The sequence below is a fragment of the Ursus maritimus genome, unplaced genomic scaffold (genome assembly GCF_017311325.1).
Source record: "Ursus maritimus isolate PB19 unplaced genomic scaffold, ASM1731132v1 scaffold_7, whole genome shotgun sequence".
NCBI lineage: Eukaryota > Metazoa > Chordata > Mammalia > Carnivora > Ursidae > Ursus > Ursus maritimus.
Genome location: NW_024426885.1, coordinates 68,474,395 through 68,497,679, shown reverse-complemented (window position 1 = coordinate 68,497,679; position 23,285 = coordinate 68,474,395). Strand labels below are relative to the sequence as shown.

Sequence of the window (23,285 nt, the reverse complement as noted above, 5' to 3'; positions counted from 1 at the left end):
CTGCCTTCCTGAGTACTGCTCTGCCTTCCTGAGTACTGCTCTGCCTTCCTGAGTACTGCACTGCCTTCCTCAGTACTGCTCTGCCCTCCTGAGTACTGCTCTGCCCTCCTGAGTACTGCTCTGCCTTCGTGAGTACTGCACTGCCTTCCTCAGTACTGCTCTGTCCTCCTGAGTATGCACTGCCTTCCTGAGTACTGCTCTGCCTTCCTGAGTACTGCTCTGCCTTCCTGAGTATGCACTGCCTTCCTGAGTACTGCTCTGCCTTCCTCAGTACTGCTCTGCCTTCCTGAGTACTGCTCTGCCCTCCTGAGTACTGCTCTGCCTTCCTGAGTACTGCTCTGCCCTCCTGAGTACTGGACTGCCTTCCTCAGTACTGCTCTGCCCTCCTGAGTACTGCTCTGCCCTCCTGAGTACTGCTCTGCCTTCGTGAGTACTGCACTGCCTTCCTCAGTACTGCACTGCCCTCCTGAGTATGCACTGCCTTCCTGAGTACTGCTCTGCCTTCCTGAGTACTGCACTGGCTTCCTGAGTATGCACTGCCTTCCTGAGTACTATACCGCCTTGCTGAGTGCTTCTCTGTCTTACACAGTATGCACTGCCTTCCCGAGTGTGCGCTCTCTTACTGAGTACCGCACTGTACTGAATGAAGGTTTCCACACCCGTGTCCTGTCTGGTACTGAGTGAAAACAGGTTAGGGAGGAAAAGAGGAGAGGCCCAGAAATTTAAACTTGTCATATGGTCGTATGATCCCTTTCTGCCCCTGCTCCCTTCCTGCTGTCATTGTGGGCAAATTCCAGGGTGTCCTGGAAACACCAATGACCCTTTCAGTAGAAATAGGAGCTGCTCTAATAGGACAACCAAAAGACTGCACCTCGTGTTACTTTAAAGAAATGTCTTTCAGAATTTTTCATATGCATTCTTCTGAGATTGTAGTGAATCATAGGAGAAGGTGAAAAGCTGTTAATTCCAGATCCTGGGGTTAATTAGCTCCCTTAGATCATGCGCCTGTAGGAAAGTATAACAGGTATGGTGAAAGAGACTTACGGTTAGTTTCCTCTTAACAGGTTCTTAAATCAGGAGATATTTTAATTGCAGCAGAAAGCAAGATGGTACAGGAAAAGAGACATTTTTCTAGCAGAATTCAACCCCAACTTCTGCCTAATGGGAGCTGAGACGAGAAGATTTTCAAGTCCTGTACAGGAAGCTCCCATGAACGAACCAGGAAAGGTGCCTCTGGGTGACCCTTGGAAGGAAATCCGGCACATTGTCCCCTCCATATTCCAACGTGCGGTCTCCCCATTCTCAGCCCCAGGAGCGCAAAGGGGGACCACTTCTCTGTGGGGAGGCCTCCGGGCCCTGTGTCCGTCATTGATTCAGGCACATTGGTTCATGCAGGGGAGGTGAGAGAGGCCTCCGGTGCATCCATATCGATGACGTGGCCGCTCACCCTCCCCCCATCCTTTCCCGCCTCAGGCCTGTGCTTCCTGGACACCAGCTGTCACACAGGAAGCTGCAGCCTCTCGCTCTCCCGCCTCCTTTGCTGGCTGGAGCTGCAGGATCATGGCCTGCAGAGTTTCCTTCACCATCTGGAGCTCCCTCTTGAGAGACTGTGCGCACATTGTTAAGGAACACACGCGAAGGTGACGGGCGGCCCCCGGCAGCCTCCGAGAGGTCTAATAAGAGCACGTGTGCCTGCTGGAAGCAGATGGGCACTGACACCTAATTGCAGTTTCAAGTTCTTCCAAATTGCAGGAATTAAATATTAATACAGATTTTACACTTCCTGTAAGAGCGATTGCCATCTTCATGAGCCCTGAGTTATTAACTATCTCAAGTAAGGTTTCAAAAAGGGAAAGAAAGAGTCACCTGGTAGACCGAGACAGATGGTCAACTGGGCCATGATAGAGGGTCAGTGGGACTGGGATTCCTGCTAAGCCCCAGACGGGGCAGCTCAACTGTGCCCGGACAGCCCAGAGGGCAGAGGGCTGGAAATCAGAGCTTCCTCAAGAATTCCAGTATTTGGGGCCACCATAGGTCTGGACTCGGAGATGTGAGGGACCATAGTCCCTGCTGGCCATGAGCCAGCCTTGTCGCCTTGTGCAAATCACCCTGAACCTCAGTTTTCTGGTGAAACAATGATTTCTAAACCCCTGTAGGTTCTAATCTGCTGTCCTGTGTTAGTATACCTCCCAGGAACTTGTAAAATAGCCATTCAGGGTACTCAAGATTTGATGGAGGGCAGGGAGCTTGCCCTTTCTGGGGTGGCTGGTTGGTTTTTCCTTAAACTGCTGGGTTCTTATTTTCCTCACCTTTAAAGTTATTTCTCACATAGAGAAAACCGTCACAGAAAACTTAGCAAATAATCATATGGAATAAATAAGACTGTCATTCTCTTTAGAAATTAGCCCTTTTCTGGGACTACATTTAACAGATGGTGTTTTCCTATCCACAGTCAGGCCCCTGTTTCCTCCTGTACCTAATAGTCAGAACAACTCAAATAGGAAGAGAGATTAAATTCTTTTAGTTTCTTAAGCAAATTAATTTCACTTCATCCAAGAGGAATGAAGGGGAAGTATGGAAATACGTCACTTAGACATCACTTAAAATACTGTTAAATCCTCACATGAGGTCAGATCACTTAAATATTCCTAGATCGGACATGGAGAAAACAGAAAGCAAGCTTTGGGGAAAGTAGCTTGCAGAGATCTTACCACTCACAGACCATCAACACTACAATGTTGTTTTATTTAAGTACAATGTCAATGCAATGTGAAGAGAAAAGGATACCCCCAGGTTATGACTGTAGAAAGCTTTCTCTTTCTTTTTTAAATAAAGAACTCCAGAGGATCCTGGGAATTATGCAAATGAACTTCTCCCAAGCAAAAATGCTGAACCACCCTGAAAAGCTTTTGGCAGCTTTTCATCTTGAAGCTTCACCAGACTTCATCATTTGTGTAATTTACATTCATTTACTAGGATGGTTCACTCCTTGCACTTGAACTTGAGGGGAATGAGGGTGGGGATCAGCGGGTGCAAGGAAAGAAAGAATCCCATATTTACCTTTTTTTTTTCCTTAAAAAAAATAAAAGGCTTCATTTTCCTCCTTTTCTCTGGACAGCTCTGCTAATCTTTAGTGAAAACACATACGACTTTATACAAGTAAAAGCATACGGGGTCCCAGACTAAGTTTGCAATTTAATCACAAAGTTACATTACATTTATAAAGAGTAAGCATAGAGCTTAAGTCGTTTATGAATCCTGACAAACTCCTGAGATGTAATTACCTTTGATCTGCAGCCTGGGACTACACTCCCCTATCCGTAATAATTATTGCTAAAAGATGACACAGGTTTTTAGAGAGAGGATTGAACCAAACTAAGATGCTTCTTAAAGAACTTGTACAATTTCTGGCCCTGGCAGAACACACTGAAAGGTTTTTAAAAAGAGACCAAGAGCGAAGCCACAAAGGAAAAAGACTAAGTTATATAATTAAAATAACACATCAGCCCTTCGTAGGACAATCTGCAAGGATACACGGCGGAATCAGAAGACAGAGTTTGAAGCAGATGATCACCAGTGATGGAAAACTGAGACATCACTTAATGTTTTCACTGTCTTACTTGGAAAATTCTCAGAAGGGATACTGCCCAATTCATGAATTGTTTAATAAAACCACTTAGATCTTCAAAAACATAAAATAAAAATAGAAAATAAAAATAAATAAAGTGCATATTCTCATACCTTCTTCCCAAGGTTAGAGTTAAAAGAAATATTCTTTTTCTCGTAAGCATATAGGGCCTTTTGTGAGGCACTAGGAGATTTAAGGTTTATTTCCCAATGCAGTGGACGTAGCAAACAGCCTAGGCTCTGTCGAAGCAGGACTAGACATCAGAAATCCTGGAAACCTCACTTAGTGAGCCTGTACAGTAATAATCATTGAAATGATTAAAACCATGTTTATATTACAACAAGTGTTGACAAGGATGTACAGAAAAAGGAATCCTTGTGCACTATTGGTGGGAATGCAAAGTGGTGCAGCCCCTGTGGAAAACAGTATGGAGCTTCCTCAAAAAACTAAAAATAGAATTAAAAATATGACCAGTAATTCTACTACTGGGCATTTACACAAAGAATATGAAAACACTAATTCGAAAAGATACATGCACCCCTATATTTATTGCATCATTATTTACAACAGACAAATTAGGGAAGCAGCCCAAGTGTCCCTTGATAGATGAATGGACAAAGAAAAAATGGTGTATATATACACACACACACACACACACACACATATATACACATATGTATACATATATATAATGGAATGCTACTCAGCCATATAAAAGAATGAAGTTTTGCCATTTGCAACAACATGGATGGACCTAGAATATTATGCTAAGTGACATAAGTCAGTCAGAGAAACAAATACCATATGATTTCATTCATATGTGGAATTTAAGAAACAAAACAAACAAAAATACTCTTTTTTTTTTTTTTTTTTTAGACTCTTAACTGTAGAGAACAAACTGATGGTTACCAGGGGGAGGTGGGGGGGGGGGTGGATGAAACAGATGAAGGGGATTAAGAGCACATTTATCACGATGACCACGGGGTGATATATGGAAGTGTTGAATCACTATTTTGTGCACCTGAAACTAATATAACACTGTATGTTACTACACTGGAATGTTTTTTAAAAACTGAAAAAAAATCATATTTTTATTTACAAAATACCTCTCTCTAACCAACCTGCCTGTATGATGCCTTATCAATGTAAGTTCCAAAACATTTTGAATGCATGAAAATGGAAGAGACTCTGAGATAAAATGTGCAGTGGGCGTGGGAGGACCAGGTTACAGAACAATTTATACGGAATGAAAACCTGTGCACCTAAGTGATTTCTGCCAGAAAACTGCCTTAGCAGGACACCGTGCTAAACTTCTAGGTATTGATCCTGTGAGGAATATGCAGCCTTTTATTTTTTTTTTTCATACTTCTGTAACATTCAAATGCATGCATACTTTTATATTTAAATCAATATATTTATAAAAGAAATCACTTGAAACATTTTTTCGTTAAGCAGTTGGGGAAATAAAAGAATAGAGAGATCCTTGTTCTTTCCTTCACTCATTCAAATCGTCAAACATTTCCTGAGCTCCTACTGTGCACTAAGAAAGGTTCTGAAAAAAAAAAGAGAGAGAGAGAAAAAGAAAAAGAAGGATTCCGGATGAAGGAAGCACAGGAGTGAACTAAACAAACTCACGGCCATCCCGGCATGCAGTGCCAGTGAGTGGAACAGAAAGTAAACTCACACCCACCGGCATATATGCAGACTGCTAGATGGGGGCTAGTGGAGGGTTGGGAGCAGGGCAGTGACTGATCACTCCGGCCGCTTTCATCACTGGTAGGTTCAAGGGGGCAAAGGAAGAAGCAGGGAGATGAGAGGAGGTGGTTGCAATAACCCAGGGAAGAAAAGATCACGTACTGAACCTGGCTAGTGGCCGTGGAGGTGAGAGGTGACCAGATTCTGCATACGTGCTGGAGGTTGAGCCAAGGGCATATGGAGACGGACCAGATGTGGAATGTGAACGAAGGAAAAGGCATTGAGAAGGACTCCCAGATTTTTTTTATCTAAGTGATGTACTTGCAATTTATCAAGGAGAAGACTGAGCGTGAGTTGGATTTTTTTTGAGAGTGGGGAGGAATTTTTGGAAAAGCCTATTTGTCAGCCAAGGGGAGATGTTGAGTGGGAAGCAGCAATGAGTCTGAGGTGTGGGGTGAGATCTGGCCTGCAGATATGTACTTGGGGGTTATGTTGAAAATATATAATTTTAAAAAATATCTTCAGACTTTCTCACTTTATTCCATTTGCTACAGCTAACCGAGATCTAAGGCTACTAAGTAGTACAGTAGGTCTAGAATCAGCGTCTCCGATTGTTAGTCCAATAAACTCAACATGGAAGCCCACGGACATATTTGACCTCGGTTTTTATCAAAGCACAAGCAAATAAAGTAAAACTCCTGTACTGGATTGTAGGTAGCTATGTTAGAGGTGCTCACTACATCTAAGTGTAAGAATAAGTCGCAAAGAGCTGAACGATTCTTGTGATGCCTGTGCATCTAGAGAGACCTCTAGAGCTAAACATCGAGATCCCTTGTAACATACATGCCACCAACAAGAAAACGAGCATGTTAATTATAATAATGGCACAAGGATTGACATGCCAATATCTTTAAAAACACCTTTGGAGCCCAAGACCATTCTTTACCACCTTGGGGTAGACTATTTACATATTAAGCAAGTGTATAACTTCTTGCTAATAAAATTATGCGAGCTGTGTTTGCAATTAGTAAAGGGGTAAGATAGTAAGACACCTTTCCCAGATGTCACGCAGGCATGCAGTGGTAAGACAACATCGTCATGTAGGGCAGCCATTTGCAAAGACTCTCAAATTCTTTGAAGGAGCTCTTTTGTTTACATATAAAAACGACTGAGTGTTTGACGGGCAATTGGGTTTCCAAGCAATCCTGTTAGTAGCCTAGTCAAAAGTAGATCAGCTCCTCAGGTCTGGTTTGGTTCAAAAAGAGACAACGGTATTCCTCTGAAACAGCTTCTCATTTGCAAAGTGTTTCTTCGTATCAACAGTGATGGCTCTGCAGCCACCGTGGCTTGCAGTGCCTGGAAATTCACCTGCAGGAGAAAGCCGAAGGGGAGGAATGCAGCTGTTGAAGAGCAAGGAGGAAGGACTCACGCACGCACGTGACCTGCTTGAATGCACCTGATGCTTCTACAGAGAGCTCTTTTTGATGCCCACCTAGTGCCAAGTTCCCCATGTGCTACGCCAGCAGCAGGACAGCCCAGGATCCACACTGCCTCCTAGGCTTCCTCTCCCCAGCCCCCTCCCTTTGGCGGAAGCCAGTGGAAGAAATCCTGGCCACCATATCTGCATCAGCCCAGCGCACACAGTGCTTTCAACGACAGCCTCTTACGGTCTGTTTTCTTCTCTGTGAGATTCATAAGTAGGGTTCTGTGATCCTCCTGGCCCCTCTTTCAGCTCTTTAGCTCTAGAGTGGAAAACATTCCCAAGAAGGCACAGCAATGTCCCCAGACTGCTGTTACCTTTGTCTGTTCAAGCTACACGTGCGAAAGTTGAACCAGACAAGAGATCTTAAGGCGATGTGATGTTTGTGCGTGCGCCTGGATGTATTTAGAGTGTCTGCATGCCATCAAGCACCACCAAAACTAATCGATTGGGCACCATGCATTCCAAATAAGCAGAGAGAACAGAATTGCATGAAGGTCCCCTGAACATGGATGCAAATAGAACCGCAAATAGAAGCAGTCTGTCCCCGTCCCAACTGTGACTCAGAGGCAGGCAGACCTGCCCTGGGGGCTTTGGAATGTGCCCAATCTTAGGTATACTCCCCCCACCTCGTTGTAGAAGTTGAGGAAGGGAAAAAATGAGAAGAAACCTGCTTAAAACTCCACCTACCTGGATGGTTTTCAGTTAAAGCGTTTTGAACATGGAGGAACCATTCAAAACGGTTTTCAAAACATAACTGCTAATTAGGACCCAAAATGACTGTGAGACTGTACTAGAGACTCAGACTGATGCTCTTGGAAATCCTGGCGTGACTGGCAGGGAAGTCACACCTCCTGACCTCTCTTCAGACAGCAGGCACGAGTCACCTGTCTGAGGCCGGCTCTTCCAATTAATGGCGCAGACTTCTTTCAGACACTTGCCTCCACAGCAGCGGGCGGGTTTGTGTCATTCTTTGGTCATGCTACGTGTAATTTACTGAGTCTGTCAGGATGACGAAGAGACACGGGCTATTTTCTCTTGCTTCTTGGATCTGTCAATCCAGTGTCTTCTTTATAAAAAGCAGGACACTCTCCGCAGGCTGTCCCAGCCCCGAAATCAAGTCAGGATGCCCAGAAGATCTGTTTGGAAGCTCATCTCCACCATCAACGAGTGGCCCAGCCCGTGCTGATGGCTTGCTGGCAATGCTTTCTCACGTGCATGGCTTACGCAGAAGCTCAGGGCCTTCCACAGGAAGCATGAGCACCGATGGCAGCCAAGGCTTGAATCTTCTGGACATGGACGTTCATTGTGGACTCCACGCCCAGGACACATCATAGGCACAGTTGGCTCTGGCAGAGTGTTTAATGGAATCAAACAAAAATACGACACTCACCGTGTAATTCTTTCGTGTTGTTGATGGCAAACTGTTTCTTTCAACCGTACACAGCTCTGTATCTTTGATCAAGAATGGAAACACAAACCAGTCAGAGTTTGGCTGGAGGATTCAGCAGCCTCTTTGAATCTCTACATGAACTCTAATTTGAAACAGGGCTTTGGTTTGTGGAGGGAGAGAGCCTCTGCAGAGCCTCGTAAGTATGTCTATCTTAGAGCGCCATGTTCCACTCAAATCTAAGTGCTGTTTTGTAGGAATTCAAAGATTCGCTTCTGTGCATTTGCTCTTAATCAGGGACACAGAACAAAGCCTGAGATTCAGAGGAAAGTTTGGGTGGAAATCCATATTGTGGTGCAGATTTGCTTGGAGGGGAGGAGGGTGGTGTCTTCTGTACCTAAAACAGGGTTTTCCAACCCCAGTCTGACATACCCCCAGTATGTCTCCACTTATTTCAGCAAGGATGAGCCAAATTCTCAAAACGTAACTTCAATAAGCTACTTCTGTTAAAGCTTAAAAATTTTAGAATAACTCTATGTTCCACACAATGGGCCTGTCCATTTACTTGTAGGCAGAGCTAACCCCCATTGGAGCCAAAGGGGACCCCAGAGCTTGCCACTCACTAGAAATGACCCTGGACCAGTCACCTAATTTCGGTTTTCTCAACTATCGAGTAGAAAGAATAATCCATAGCTGTTTTGTTAGACTGAAATGACTTTTTATAGAGGCCACTGTGTGGTTCCAGACTGACTCATCCAAGCATCTATTATGAAATAATTGAACAAATCTGTCTTGAAACCTCTTACATATAAATGGGATGTGGCTGGAGCTTTTGACACAAACGCTAAAAATGTTGAGGCAAATGGACTTGGAGAATGTAATTTCTACCTAAAAGCTAGCACCTACCATGTACAAGCATGTTAAAGAATTTTCCTGAACACAGCCTCATGTAGCCTCGTGGAAACCTTAGAAACACATGTTCCCGTCCACTGTTGCAGATGAGAAGGTTGAAGCATGAAGAGCCTTTATCCATTGTCCATGATCCTGCTGCTCCTGAATCGTGGACTGGCTGTAGGGCCACTAAAAGGGGCTTATCTACACAGAACTCTGCCGCCTCTCAGCCTCATCCCCTGCCACTCACCCCTATTAAGGAGAAAACCCAATTCCCTAGAACCAAACTGGACTATAACATTTAGAAAATTTAGGTCTAGAGACCAGCACAGACCCGGCCCGCAGCCCTCAGAATTGCTACCTGACTGCACTGTAAGCCCGACATACGTCCCACTGGAGAAAGCCCCTGGCTGCTGGGCTGGGGGCCAGGAACCCCTCTGGATGCACTGGCTCTCTGCATTGCACCGCTCCCAGACGCCCAGGCTCAGACAGTCACTGGCCCATTTGCTGGAGCTCCTGCCCCCTTGTGAGTACACAAATCTAGGTGATCCACGAACATAGAATAAGCAAAATTGCAAACCAAGAACTCTTCTGCTATTTCTTTGGCCAACTTTCTAGCAATAGTTTAAACACCAGTTTTGTAAGGGGCAGGAAATTATGAAGAACAGAATATCTGCTTTTAAAAATCTACCTTAAGCAACGTGAAAGTAATTGCTGATTAAGTTGAAGAAATTTCCGGCAAAGTTTAATAACCAAGGTCTAAGATATAAGGTTAGAATGAGGAAGGAAACAGCCCAACTCCATCACTAAACTACTGTGGATCCGAATACTCGTGATTAAGATTAGTCCTTGGCTGTTCAAAGCTGCTTACACACACACACACACACACACACACACAGTCACTCAAGATAAAGTATAAAAAGAAGCGGAATTCTGAAAAGTAATGCAGCAATGAGAAGCAAAGACCAAAATAGCTACATTTCCCACAAACTCATCTAGTAAGAGTCATACTACTGAATAGAAAGGATGAATGAACAGAGAAGTGTTTTTATCAAGAGACTGCCCACTTCTGATTGAATAACTGAAAAGATACAGGATGGAGCTGCATACCCCCCTTCATCTATGTGCACACCCATCCCTTTGCCCTCAAAAGAACTAACCAGAACTGAGCACATCCACAGACCCACACGGGATATGGACATGTATGGAAGCTAACCTGTTCTCCTGCCATCTTGCTCAGTGGCGGCTAGCGTTGAGGAAGGCACCTGCAGATGTGACACCAAGCATATGGAGTCCTGTGCAAGAAGATATTGAAAAGGAATGACCTAAAGTCCTATTAGTTATGATACTCTGTTGCTGATTCCAGGGCAAAATTGTATGGTAAAGAAAATATACAGAAGCCCCTAGAAAAACTGAGCTGATCAGACCCACAACCATCTCCATCCCACAAACCCAGCTTCATGCCCCCTGAAAACTGCATTTTGTTTTGGCCTTCTATGCATGTCTGAACTTCATGGTTAATTTTTAGTGGTCAGGTTTGATAATAAAAAATGCTGGATTACTTACCAAAAGCTAGAGAGAAAACACTGCATACAGGATAATCTCGGAGATCAAAGGTGTGCTATGCTATAAATAACAGCGGTATCTATTTGTTTCCATCTGCTAGTGCATGGAAAAATTGAATATTTTTTTAAGGTTTGCTCTTACAAAACAACTAGCAGGTGCTTAATCTGCAAGATGAAAAGGATATGAATGAGATCTTCATCATGGCTGTGGATTGCTGTGTGAAGCTGGTCTTCTAAATACAGTAACTTCTTGTCTATGGCTTCACATTTTTCTCCAAGTTCAGCAGAAAGGACGCAAGATTCCTGGCCAGAGAAAAATAAAAGATCACTTGTAAGTTATCGACTTTTTCAGGACCATGAGCACATCTGTACTTTACCCATTGGTACCCAGAGGGAAGATTTCCCAACAGAGTCCTCCCAGCTTCTGCACGCCAGGAGAATAATCCCAGAATCTTTGTCTTCCCTGGAGGTCATTCTTGAGAAGACATGAACCGATTTCAGGTTATTACCAAATGACGAGCTCCACAGGTGACCTCCCTTATCCGGTCCTTTCAAAGTGCTATTTCCAGGATGTCAACTCCTAACATCGAATTATCAAAGGGGAAGCCTGAGTCTCCCAGCTGCATCCGTGGGCAGACTCACAATGTAATAAAAATTTGAACCAAAGTCAGGCTGGGACGAGTCACAGGAGCAAGCAGCTGAACCTGTAAGAACAGAGCTATTCCTTTAGGGGCACACAACCCAGAAGGGCACTGGACATGTCTTTACACACGAGTCACAGTGCCTGAAAGTTAGAAAATTAAGGAGACTTTAAATGCCATGAGGTGTTATTATGTACACAGCTGTTGCTGCCACTGCCACAGGTGTTCATCTGCTCTCCCTTTCACCAGAGCGGAAGCCCCAGACGAGCAGGGCCGCTGAACGACAGGCCCCGTAAGAGCAAGGGGGATGGAGGCCTGCTCACTGTGGGGTCCAGAGCCCCTGACACATGGTGGGCATGGGGTATTCATTGGTTCCATGAGTGAATATCCGAGTCTTGGAGCTCCTTCCTTCTCAGATGCTTCTCCTTCAAACCTATATCCCATACAGTAACCCCAAAAGTGGCTTCTTTATCCCACTTCCCAGCACCAAACCACCACAGAGCAGAGTCCAAACTCGGCCCCTTCACAACTGGCCACAGGGCTCACATCAGTTGTGTCCCCTCTTACGCGCAACCTAATTTTGGCCAACTGGATGGCCCCATTGTCTTCGATCACACTATTCTTCCAGTCATTCTGATATGCGTTAGGTTCTCACGAGTGATGATAAAACCCCTACAGGCATGGGCTATCCATGCATCCCACACCCTTGAGCTCAATAACTGGCATATAGAAGCCCACGGACTTGGAAAAGAAAAGAATAAATAAGGTAAAAAAAAATGAGGAAAGGAAATAGGGAATCTGAGAACAAAGGGACAGGAAAAAAACCGCATTATGCTTAGTGAGATAAGCCAGACAAAGATAAATATTGCATGATATCACTTCTACGTGGAATCTAAAAAAGCTAAATTTGTAGAAACAGAGCGTAGAATGGTGGTTACCAGGGGCTGGGCCATGAGGGTGCGGAGATGTTGTTAAAAGGGACGAACGTGCACCTAGAAGATGAATTAGTCCTGGTTATCTAATGCACAGCACAGTGATTATAGCCAACAACACTACAGTATCAACTTCAAAATGCTAACAGACTAGATGTTAAACGTTCTCACCACGACAAAGAAATGATAATTATGTGACGTGATAGAGCTGTTAGCTAACACTAGGGTGGTAATCATTTTACCATATATAAATGTCCCAAGTTGTGCATCTTTTTTTTTAAGAGAGAGAGACAGAATATCTCTCCCACAGAAGCGCAGGTGGGGGAGACGCAGAGGGAGGGAGAGGGAGAGAATCTTAAGAAGGCTCCACTCCCAGTGGGGAGCCCAATATGGGGCTCAATCTCATACCCCTGAGATCATGACCTGGGCCAAAATCAAGAGTCCGACACTTAACTGACTGAGCCACCCAGGCGCCCCAACATGTCGTACATCTTAAACTTTCATGCTACTCTATGTCAATTATATTTCAGTAAAAAACCATAATAGATAAGTAAGCAGCAAAAAGCAAGTCATTAAAATTTAACCAAAAAAACTTAAAAATAAAAATAAATAAATAAATAAATAAATAAATACATTAACCAAATGTAAAAGTAATATTTTCTCAACCCGGAGTGAAAGTCTTAGAAGGTATACCAAAAAGAATTTTGCGTAAGAGAAAGAATTAAGATACATATTTAGATTAAACTGCAAGGTTACTACAAAAGCTACAATTAATGCCCAACAATAATAATGGAATGCCCAGGTGTGGTGATATTTACTGTTAAAAATTCCTTAGAGATCACAAGTTATGTAATATTATAATTGGAGGCCATGAATAATCATTAAATCCAGATATGTAATTTAATATTCATTATATTAACTCCAGAATGCTTCTGAGTTTATATCCCAATTGGTCAACTATATTAGAATAGAACAGTGCTAAGGGGAACTATAAATAACTATTGCAAATATTGGAGAAGCCTTTTATACTGCAAGTAAATGTATATACAGAAGAATAAAAATCTAGCGACAACGTCAAGCCATTTCAAGGACAAATGCACAACTAGAAGGCCCACGAAGAACGCATAATGGTTTGCCCGTAATTGACCACGGCAGTGATGATGCGAAGACAGCAAATATATAAAAATCACATATGCATCCTTATTTTACTGATCCTAAAAGTAATCACATTATCATTCAAAGATGCAGAATTACAGGGCAGACAAATCACACAGAAGCGGAGACAGTGGGCAATGAGCAACGCCACAGTCATGCGTGAAATAAAGGAGATGCTGCAAAAAAGAGCATCTGGGGACAAATGATTGGCGGCCGTGAGACCATGAGTTGCACACGAAGGAGAAAAGCATCGTTTTCGGGCCGGGGGGAAATGCATACAACTGAAAATACACTTGAAGTGAGAAAAAAAACAGGCTCAGAATGCAGAACCAAGGAATTGAGAGCACTTAAGATAGAGGCAAATGACTTAATCCTCACCTTCGGGCTACAACAAATAGAAATCAAAGCGGAATTAAATTCATTTAAAATATGGCTTTACATTTGCGCCCCCCCCCAAGCAGACAAGTCCCACCTGTTTGCCTTTTAAAATTATGTACAGATTGATAGTGATTGTGTGAATTTGGGAAAGCAATTTCAGATCATGTAGCAACAACTTCAAACTGTTCATAGCCTGTGATCTAATAATTCCATTTCCTGGAATCACAAAGAAATAAATTTTATTTAGATTTCAATAATTTTTATTAAACCTTTTAAATAAGTATGGAAAATGTTATATATGTTAAATAAAAATCTATTTTAAAAATGCAAAAGTAATCACATGAAAAGCATGGGAAAGAAGAAATAAAATATCCAACAATAAAAGCGGTGGTTAAAATAAATTCTGGTATATTTAATTCATATTTAGCCATTAAAATCATTTTTAAGACAGGAATATTTAACGATGAGGAGGCAATAAACAATGGAAAAAGCACTATAATATTGACAATTATTATTTCAAGGGGTGGCGTTATAGAAGATTTTTATTTTCTTCTCCATATTTTATTGTATTCTCCACCTCTCTAAAATATAAGAAAGAAAAACTTACCGAGGACACTGATTCAAGCCAGAATGGAAAAGTATGGAAGAAATACACCTATTTTAAAAAACAAGTTTACAGAGCAGTGGGTGTTATACGCAAACAATGAATCATGGAACACTACATCAAAAACTAATGATGTACTGTACGGTGATGAACATAGCGTAATAAAATTTTTTTAAAAAGCCATAAAGAGCCAAAAAGAAACAAAGTCAACGAACTCATGGTTCTCTGACCACTAACGGAAGACCTGACTGGCGCTCTGACACCGGGCTGTTTCCCTAAGTCATAGAATCCCTACGAGGCTCCTGCACAAACCACGGCTTGGTGGCCCAACAGACTCCGCTCCTGAATTCCTGGTCCTGTGTGTGACCCAGGTGGGCGTTATTGGAAGAGTTTTTGGAATCTTGGGAAGAGAATTCGTTGAAGACCTCACCTGAGCAGTGACAGCTGATAAAGCACAGGTTTATGTATTTCTACCAACCTGGCGAAAAATTCTGCTCTGTCCAAAGGAATCCTCCTCGTCCATAGAGACCAAGGTGGGACCGGAGTCATGGGTATAAAGTGAACACAGCTGCAGAGGTCCTGCCTGTTAACCTTACACTTGAGGGACCAGCAAGACCTCCCTTGTGTTTTCCATGCTGTGCCAGGTTTGGCAGAGTGTATGTGTACCCACAGCAAAACAGCCTTCCAGAACCTTGCCCCTCTGCCGTTTATTCCTCCACTGCCTCGAACCTGGCTGGGCTGTTGAGAATCCTGCAATGAACAGAACATGGCAAAGGTGACCTGCCTGGCTTCCAAAGCCAGCTCACAGCAGACGACATGTCTTCTCAGATCACTTGCCCTTGAACCTGGCCTCCATGTTGTGAGGAAGCCCAGAGCCCATGGACAAGCCATGTGTGGGTGTCTGGTTGAGAGCCCCAGCTAAGGGCCGGCTGACAGCCAGACATGGATAGGACTAAGCCCCCCGATGATTCCAAGCTCCACGTTGAAGTCATCCAGCTTACAGTCAAAACAGCCTGGGGCAGAGACAGCCCTCCCCGCGGTGCCCCACCCGAATTCCTGACCCCCGGATCCATGCATGCAGTAAACGGTTGTTCTCAATCACTAAGTTGGGATGAGCTGTGATACAGCCACAGTGGCTAGCACGGCGGGCTAGACGGGTCATACCCTACACAGGATCCTGCGTGGATAGACAGGACTGTTGCAGAATGCTCGCCGGAAGTGCACTCTCCCTGGTTCCCAGCTACAGAGCCACCCGCAAGACTGACTAGATCTTGAAGCTGAATAACATGTTAATGCCCAGGCTTGTCACGGAGGGAAGGTCCAAGCCATGCTGGGAACTGTGGCTCTGAGCTGAGGTGTGCAAGATGGAGATTTCGAGGAGCCACCACTGCCACAAGTCCCTGGTCCCTGGATCCCTGGCTCCGGGTCAAATGTGCAGGCAGGGCTAGGACACCGTGCAGACACATATTCTGAGCAATATATCTACTTGCAATACGACCAACAGGGCCCCACCTCCTTCTACCTTTGGGAGAAATGACTCTTTGGTAGACACTCAGCACAGCAAGGTGCTTCCACCACAAGGGGCAGAAGGAACAGACCAGTGGGTTTCTGTATCTCACACTCACCTGGGGGCATGCTCTGCGCAGAATAAAGGACAATATTGTGGCACTACGTATATGGTCACGTCCTCCTGCGAACATGAGTGGGCGTTCGCTACAGTCACAGAGGATGAGAGAGTCCCCGCGGGGGCGTCAAGTGTGCTTTCTCTCTTGCTTCGAGAACACCTCTCCTGAGTGTCTTCTTCTAAGCCAGCGGGTTTTAGGCTTTTCTCAGCAGAGATGCCCTGGCAGGAGAGCAGAGGGCTTGCCTGTCAACTATCCCCCCATTTCTGACTGTATCCATTTTATCTGTCTAAGCCTTGATGGAAAGCTAAAAACAAGTAAAGGGAACAGGACCTATTAAAGGGCTTTTGTTTGCTTGTTTGTCTTAAAAGAAAGGAAACTTCTGTCAAAGAAGTTGTCCTTCCATAAAAGCTTCAGCAGCTCTGGCATTTCTGGTTAAGTGAACTGCAAGGCAGCTCTACTGTTCAGGAGACCCCAGCTTGGGATGTAACCGCATGAAAATGAAGCCCCCATCCAACAGCCACCTTGTTTCCCAGGACATCAAATGGAAGCCTTTATGAAGGGCCACCTCAGTGAGGGCCACTAAGGATGTCATGAACCCTTCCCTGAGGATCTTAATACCTGGAAGCAGAGAGAATCGGAGCTGGCAGGGGCTTAGGAATGATCTAGTTCAATTCTTCCCTTTATACACACAGAAAGCATCTCAAAGAGTCCCATGTCTTGGTGAAGGTCACACACTGAGAAAGTGACGGGTTGGGGTCTAAGACACAGGTCTCCCATATTTAGCGGGCTCTTCTCTCGGGATCTGATGTAGCCATGTGGAAGGGAAAGACAGAAAGGGATTTTTGTGGGGCTGGCCCAGGGTGGGAGTAAGGGGGGTTACAAAATGATGACAAAAAACAGAGAAGCAAATGGTGCCTGAGGGTATCACCTCTCCTCCCTTCCACCCTCGGGACTCTGCGAAGTCTGCTCTGATTCCTGGAGGACTCCGTGTCATTAAGGGGTGTGTCCTCCAGGATTCAGATAGAAACGTACCAACTGGGGGTGGTAGTGATGGGCACCAGGGCAACCCAGCTGCCATGGTGAGCCGGGGACCTTTGGTCCGCATGTCCGTAAAACATAAGGCTGGAAAGAGGAAAGCCCGTGAGTCACACGGGAAGGAAGTGAGTTTCACCTTTCTGAATAAGAATAGAAGAGCCTTGACCTCTCATCTCTTTTATCACCTTGGCAGATTCCAAACTGAACTCTTCGTGCCTGGGCTCCTCTTGGTTTGAAATCTGTAACATTTGCTTACGTTTTTATCATTAAATGTGGCCAAAAAAACCCAAAAAAACAAAAAACCCAAACCCCACATGACCACATGACTGACACTTGGTAATAAAAATATCACCCACTACGAAGTCACCGAAGTCACCGGTATTCCTAGCTGAAACGGAATTTTGTAGGATTTGCAATTCTGAATGGATAAAGTGCAGGTTGTTTGGCATTTCAAAGTGGCTTTGAAAACTCCAGTAATTTGTCCCATCAGGCAGCCGCTTCAGCAATTCAAGTTATGACTTTTTTCTTTCTGTACCTCCATCCCCTCATTTAGCCCTAGGAGTATTTTCCCTCTGGGTCAGAATGAAAGAAATTTCACCAGGTAAATGGCCCCCTGGCTGAGAGCTTCCCCTTCTCCTCCAGGCTAATACCATCTCTCTCTTCAAAACGCCACAGATTCCACTTCTTCCAGGAACTTTCTGAATTCCTGAATCCCCTATACCACCTCCACTCAGGGCTCAAGCACGGTCCTTTACTGGGCACATACCTGCCTGTGTCCCCTACCAGGAGGTGGCGGAATGGCATCCTGCCATTCCTCTAGCCCAGTGACTAATGGCCTTGAGGAAGCTATGCTGCTTCTCGGGTCGCATTACCCATGGCAGCATCTAGCAAAAGGCAGGAGGGATCCAGGGCTGTGAGCCGGTCCTGTGTGTCCACCACAGCATTTCCATACAAACGTGTCCTTCATGGGCCTCAGAAAAAGCCCTACATCTTCCCTACGGCCCCCGCACGTGGGTACGATTTCGGAGCACCAAGTCGGCCAGGCGGTATTTCAAATATAATTTGTCAAACTCACCTCATGATCAAGACCTGTAGACTTGAATGTTCGGGCAGAAATTTTCAGCTGTGTTGAATCAGAGCTGACGTCAAATATCTGTCCTACTCACCAAACTCGGGAAGCATGATTTAAAGCAGAAAAGAGGATTTCCTTTGTGGGGCAGGATTTTCCCATTAAAATGACGTGCTACAACATTTATTGACTAAAGTTTATACTCAGATCCAGAAATGCATTCAGTGGCTCACCCAAACAGATGCCTAAACCACACAGTCTGGTGACAAACCTTCACATGCTCATGCCCAGGGTCTCCAAGGGCTTTTTTCCCTAGTGATTTTCCCATAAACAAGTCCTCACCTGTGACATTTGGAGAATATCAACATTTAACGTTTTAAAACGAGAGCCCATACCCAAAGGGGAGGGACTATATTCCCTCAAGTAATTGTTTTGAAATGAGCAAGAATCTCGTAACAATATCCCCCAGGCTACACCTAGAGTGATCAGGAAATAATATTGATTATTTTTATTCTGAATAGAAAATGCATGTGGAACAGAAAGCCATTTAGGTTAAATTGCCAGTTAGCAGATAATGCTGCCAACTTCGGTTATGAAAGGCTCTCACCACTAACAGAGCACACGTTTCCAGAACTGTTGGTCGTCACCGGTGATCCGTCACACGTGTGAGCGGATGGGCTACACCTTGGGTTGAGTCAGTGGATTGAGAAATTTAAATAGCTGATTCTTTTTTTAATGCTGTCAAAAGGAGCTCCAAAGAGAGGGTCCGTGTGATGTCTGACATGCAAAAACCTCATAACTGAAGGGAGAATTATTGCTATGATTTAAAAATTAACCTGATACAATCAAGAAGGATTTTTAGGTCTATATTTCAGGTGAGAAATGCATTATGCTGGGTGCTACATATACTTAAATTTACATCAACTGCTTCGCTCCTTGCTGGGGAATGGGATCCGTGGTGAAGGGGAAGCAGCTCCCACCTTGGAGACCCTAGTCTTTGCTCAACCCGCTTACTTAGAACCCTGTTTTCCTTGGCCATGGAATAAGGCATCAGCAATAGTTGCCTATCCATAAAAGCATTTAATTCCTGCAGTAAAACTCACAGGCTACATAATAAAGAAAGGACAGGTGACAGAGCAGTCTTCCCTTATAGCTGGCAAGCCATCTGCATTTACAGATTACTTGAGCCATGGCAGTATTTCCGTGGTTTTTTATTATTTTTAACCTTGCACTACACATACCTACAAAAAAAATGTAACTTGAGCCTCATGATGTTTGTTCCGCTGTTAAGTTTCATTCCTGCTCCTATAGCTTGAGGTAAACCAGATGTGATTACCACCATCCGTGAGCTTAGCTGGTGCATTAAAGCATTTCCTTAGTTCACTATTAAAATCACAGCCTTAAATATGTTCCTTTGGGCTGTTTTCCAAAATATTTGCTTGGCAAATACATTCCCGGAATGCTGTATGGTTCTTTTTCTTTTCTTTTTATTGTGCACATAAAGAATATTTACCTACGACAAACTCTGGTCCCACCACAAATAATATCTTGCACATCTGAAATAGACTTCATAAGCACTTGTCTTTCCACATAAACACTCGTTCTATAGTCATTAATGTCAACGAGCAGAGAGGCATGAATGAAGACACTAAAGGCATATCTTTACTACTCCATATAATACAAGTATTCATCCAAATACCCAAGTTATATGGCTATACCCCGAGTAAGTGGGTATTTCTCTTAAAAGCATCCAGATGTTGTGAGTGGTAGGGAAAGCATTTGAAATATTTAGATGTCTTTCGGTCACAGTGAGCGATAAATTGTCTTCAAGTATCTGCCCACTTATTACAAAAGAGGTGCTGAGAAACAATTTTTACACAGAACCATTTAACAGAACAAAAAAATTGATAAAAGAAAGAATTGGCTCATGATTTGTATAGGTTAATTGGCCTACAGTTTCCAGTTCATATGAAGGGCAATCTTTGAAAAGCTCTATTTTATATTACACAATCATTCAAGAGATCTTGGATTGTTTTCCTTTCGGCACACATCATTTGAACATCAAAGTTGAATAAGACCAAACTCTATTAGAAACTTCGAGGAAAAATCTATGTGTAAGGAATAGTCTTGCATCGGCAAGTCCTTAAATAATCTCTATTTAACATAAGCATTCAGATTTGGGGGACAGTGACGTCAAATCATAAGACCCTTTTGTAATAAGAAAAATGAGACTGGAACACAGTTGGAGGGATTCCGCATACGGAGAATGAGCTCTGCAAGCTGACTGTTGTAAGAAAGCCTGAACCACAGAGTAGAGAGGGACCAGGAGAACAGAACCAAATGCCAACTTTCATCTGTGTTCATTTTAGATTAAAAATTTTTTCATTTCTAAACATATTTTGGTAAACTATGCAACTATGAGACAACCAGAATTATTGTTTTTAAATGCCAGGGTTTTGTCCTGGTGCTGGATTGCTACCCTTTCCAAGGACAGCATGCTTTATGCTCTAAGCAGATCCAGGCTTTCCACCTGCTCAGGCTAAAATGGGCAGGGGGTTCTGCCAGCCAGCTCATGGGGTACAGGAAGTTCCTGGCTTTAACTGCCCCGGCCCCCAACAGGTGAGAGCATCAGATGCAGCCTAGGTGTGACAAGGGGGCAGAGGGTTCATTCATTTTCCAGAAATGTGAAACCCTGGATTTTTAAAATCTCTCAGCTCCTTGGAAGAAATGACTAGGAAGCTATCCGATAAGCCTCCCATGTTACAAACGCCGTAAGTTACTCCTTGCCAGGTAGGCGGTGAGGATTTCCTATCGATCCCTCCGTGTTCATCAGTGAATGACAAGGATTTTCCAAGGTGAAAGTCTCCAGGAGCCCCAAGGCGGGTTTCCTCAAAAGCACTGACCTATTTTTAATTAGTGAAAGAAATTCCACAGTTGGGCCCTGGAGCACAGAGAGGGGTTCCATAGTTTTCAAAAAGGAGGGAAAGCAGGCCGATCTGGGGAGTCCACTGCCTTTCCTTAGGCAGGTGAAGGCAGCTGACAAGCTGACAGTGTTAATTAACTGAGAGAAGCAGCAGGAGCCCCTCTCCTCCCTACCTTCCAGCCTGCCCTGTGGCTCTGCTGGGCCTCTCTCCACCTGGGGGGCCAGGGCCAAGGCCAAGGCCAGGTCAGAGCCCCGGGGAGCCTGCACACTTCTGCTCCTAGTGGTTGAGTTGTTTGTTTCTAATCCTATGTATGCCAGTTGTACCTGAAATTCTAATGACCTGATTTAAACAAAAGGCATGAAACATTTGCACGAATGAGACTCCTGTCTCCACACACACCAAGCTGAAAATCTTCAAGAGGAGAAGAGAGGACACCGACGACTGTTTCTGCATTTCCGGCCCACTTTAAGGAAACCCGCAGCAGAAACTGCAGCCCGTGCATCATTGCCAAGGTTTGTGCAAGATGGGCCATGTGAAAAGGAACTGGGTTTTAGACCCGTATCCCAAAACAAAGCTGTGCTGTCTGGTCGTGTCTTACGGTGAATTTCTTTCATGGCAGACAGCACACTGGCTTTTCCAGTGCTGAACGAGATCGCGCAGAGCTCTGGCCCTGTTAGGGCCTTTTGAAGCCTCTTTGGTGGCAGCTACTGGCTTGGAAAGGAAGCAGCTGGAGTTAGGGGAGAGTGATCCTGTCCAGGGAACTCTGCGGGAGGGGAGCCCACTTTGTAGTAAAAACAGAAAGCACCCCAGCAGGACAGGCTGCAGACAGGAAGGAGAGAATTACGCAGGTATTATGGCCAGAACAGCGAGTACAAAAGAGCAACTTCACAGCGGAGGAAGCTGGCTCACTGATTTCCCCAGCTCCTGTCTGGCCCCCGTGCAATTTCTGCACCGTCTATAAACCCGGGCCAACAGCAGCTGATTGTTTCCAGAGTCCGAGGAAAGGCTTGCGAGCGAGCAGTAACGAAACAAAAAGCAGAGTGTTGTTACAATCCGAGGAAGCGCCTGCTAAAACTGGCCCCTTAGCCCTGTTGTCGACTTCCTCTGCAAGCAAAGCCCCAAGCAAATGACTCTGCCTTCATGGGCCCAGCTGTAAAATGGGGGACATGGCGCGGAGAGGCCCAGGGGGACCATCCACACAGCGAAAGCTTTAATTAATGACCAAAACACCCCAAACACCGCCGAAATGCACGGAACCACGCGGGCCATTTTTCGCACGCAGCGAAGGCTCCGAGCAGCCGTCTCCTTAAGGACCCCCGTAAGAAGTCAGCAATTTTTTCATGGAAGATTTGGGTTATAAAGAAACTGCCTGCCTTCAGCCGTCATGCTTCAGTGGATAAACCAGTGTGGGAGGGCCAGACCCGGCAGGGAGTTCCAAGGCAAAGCCAACTCCCAGCTGCAAAACAAATAGACACTTCAGCCACAGGGTAAACACACAAGTACCCAGACTTCAAGGACTCCCTGGCAGACGGCGGCGGCAGAACGAAAACACCTTCTAAGGAGACCCTTGATGATCGCTTCTCCGAGCCTCTGGTCTTCGAAAATCCACCATCTAAATACAAACAGGATCCTTTCTTTATTAAACCTTTCTTGTCTGGGATTATCTCCACTAATTCATTGCTGGCTTCTGCTTCGAGATAACGAAAGCCAGGCATATTCTTTTTAAAAGGTCTTAGAGATACTTGGGATTGCCATAAAGAGTGATAACAGCCCCCTCCCCACAAAAACATTTTTTTCAAACCTCTACTATGTATTTTCTTAAACCTCTAACTTATTTTTAGATGCGTGATTTTATTTAAATCCATACAACCTCATGAGATAGTTTTTGTTGTCCTCGTTTGGGGGGTGCAGGTGGGGGGGGTGTTAGGCTCCTGAAGATGGCCTAACTAGGATCAGAGACTCTGGGCCTCAGGCTCCTTTGGCCACGCCATACCGCCTAGCGATAGCCCTGAGCCAAGCACCACTGATTCCAGCATCTGTGGCCTATGGCCTCACTCTTAAATAGGTGGATGTTAGTTTTAAAATTTGAGTCACCTTTGTAAAGTAATAACAATAAAATTCACTCTGGTGTAAAGTTATAGACATATGCACACAGTCACGTGACTACCACCGCGATGAAGATCCGGAATGGTTCTATCACACGCACCCCCAAATTCCTTCATGTTGCTCTTTGTGAACAATCTCTTCCCCTCACCCTAATTCTCCTCACACCC

General features: G+C 44.5%; 1 protein-coding gene and 1 long non-coding RNA gene across 2 annotated transcripts in view; both read right to left on the bottom strand.

The window, feature by feature from the left end:
* Positions 1 to 1,068: 1,068 nt before the first annotated feature.
* The window catches only part of DISC1 (DISC1 scaffold protein), a 359,683-nt gene continuing 337,466 nt past the window's right edge, over positions 1,069 to 23,285 (bottom strand). Inside the window, 2 exon segments of the mRNA XM_040624168.1 lie at positions 1,069 to 1,609; positions 10,835 to 10,952. Coding sequence (XP_040480102.1) covers positions 1,470 to 1,609; positions 10,835 to 10,952 — 258 coding nt within the window. The 3' untranslated portion in view covers positions 1,069 to 1,469.
* On the bottom strand, positions 4,612 to 10,817 carry LOC103661880. The gene is made up of 3 exons (XR_568297.2): positions 10,301 to 10,817; positions 8,197 to 8,258; positions 4,612 to 6,691 (listed from the first exon to the last, which is right to left on the bottom strand). It is a non-coding gene; the product is annotated as an uncharacterized LOC103661880 (long non-coding RNA).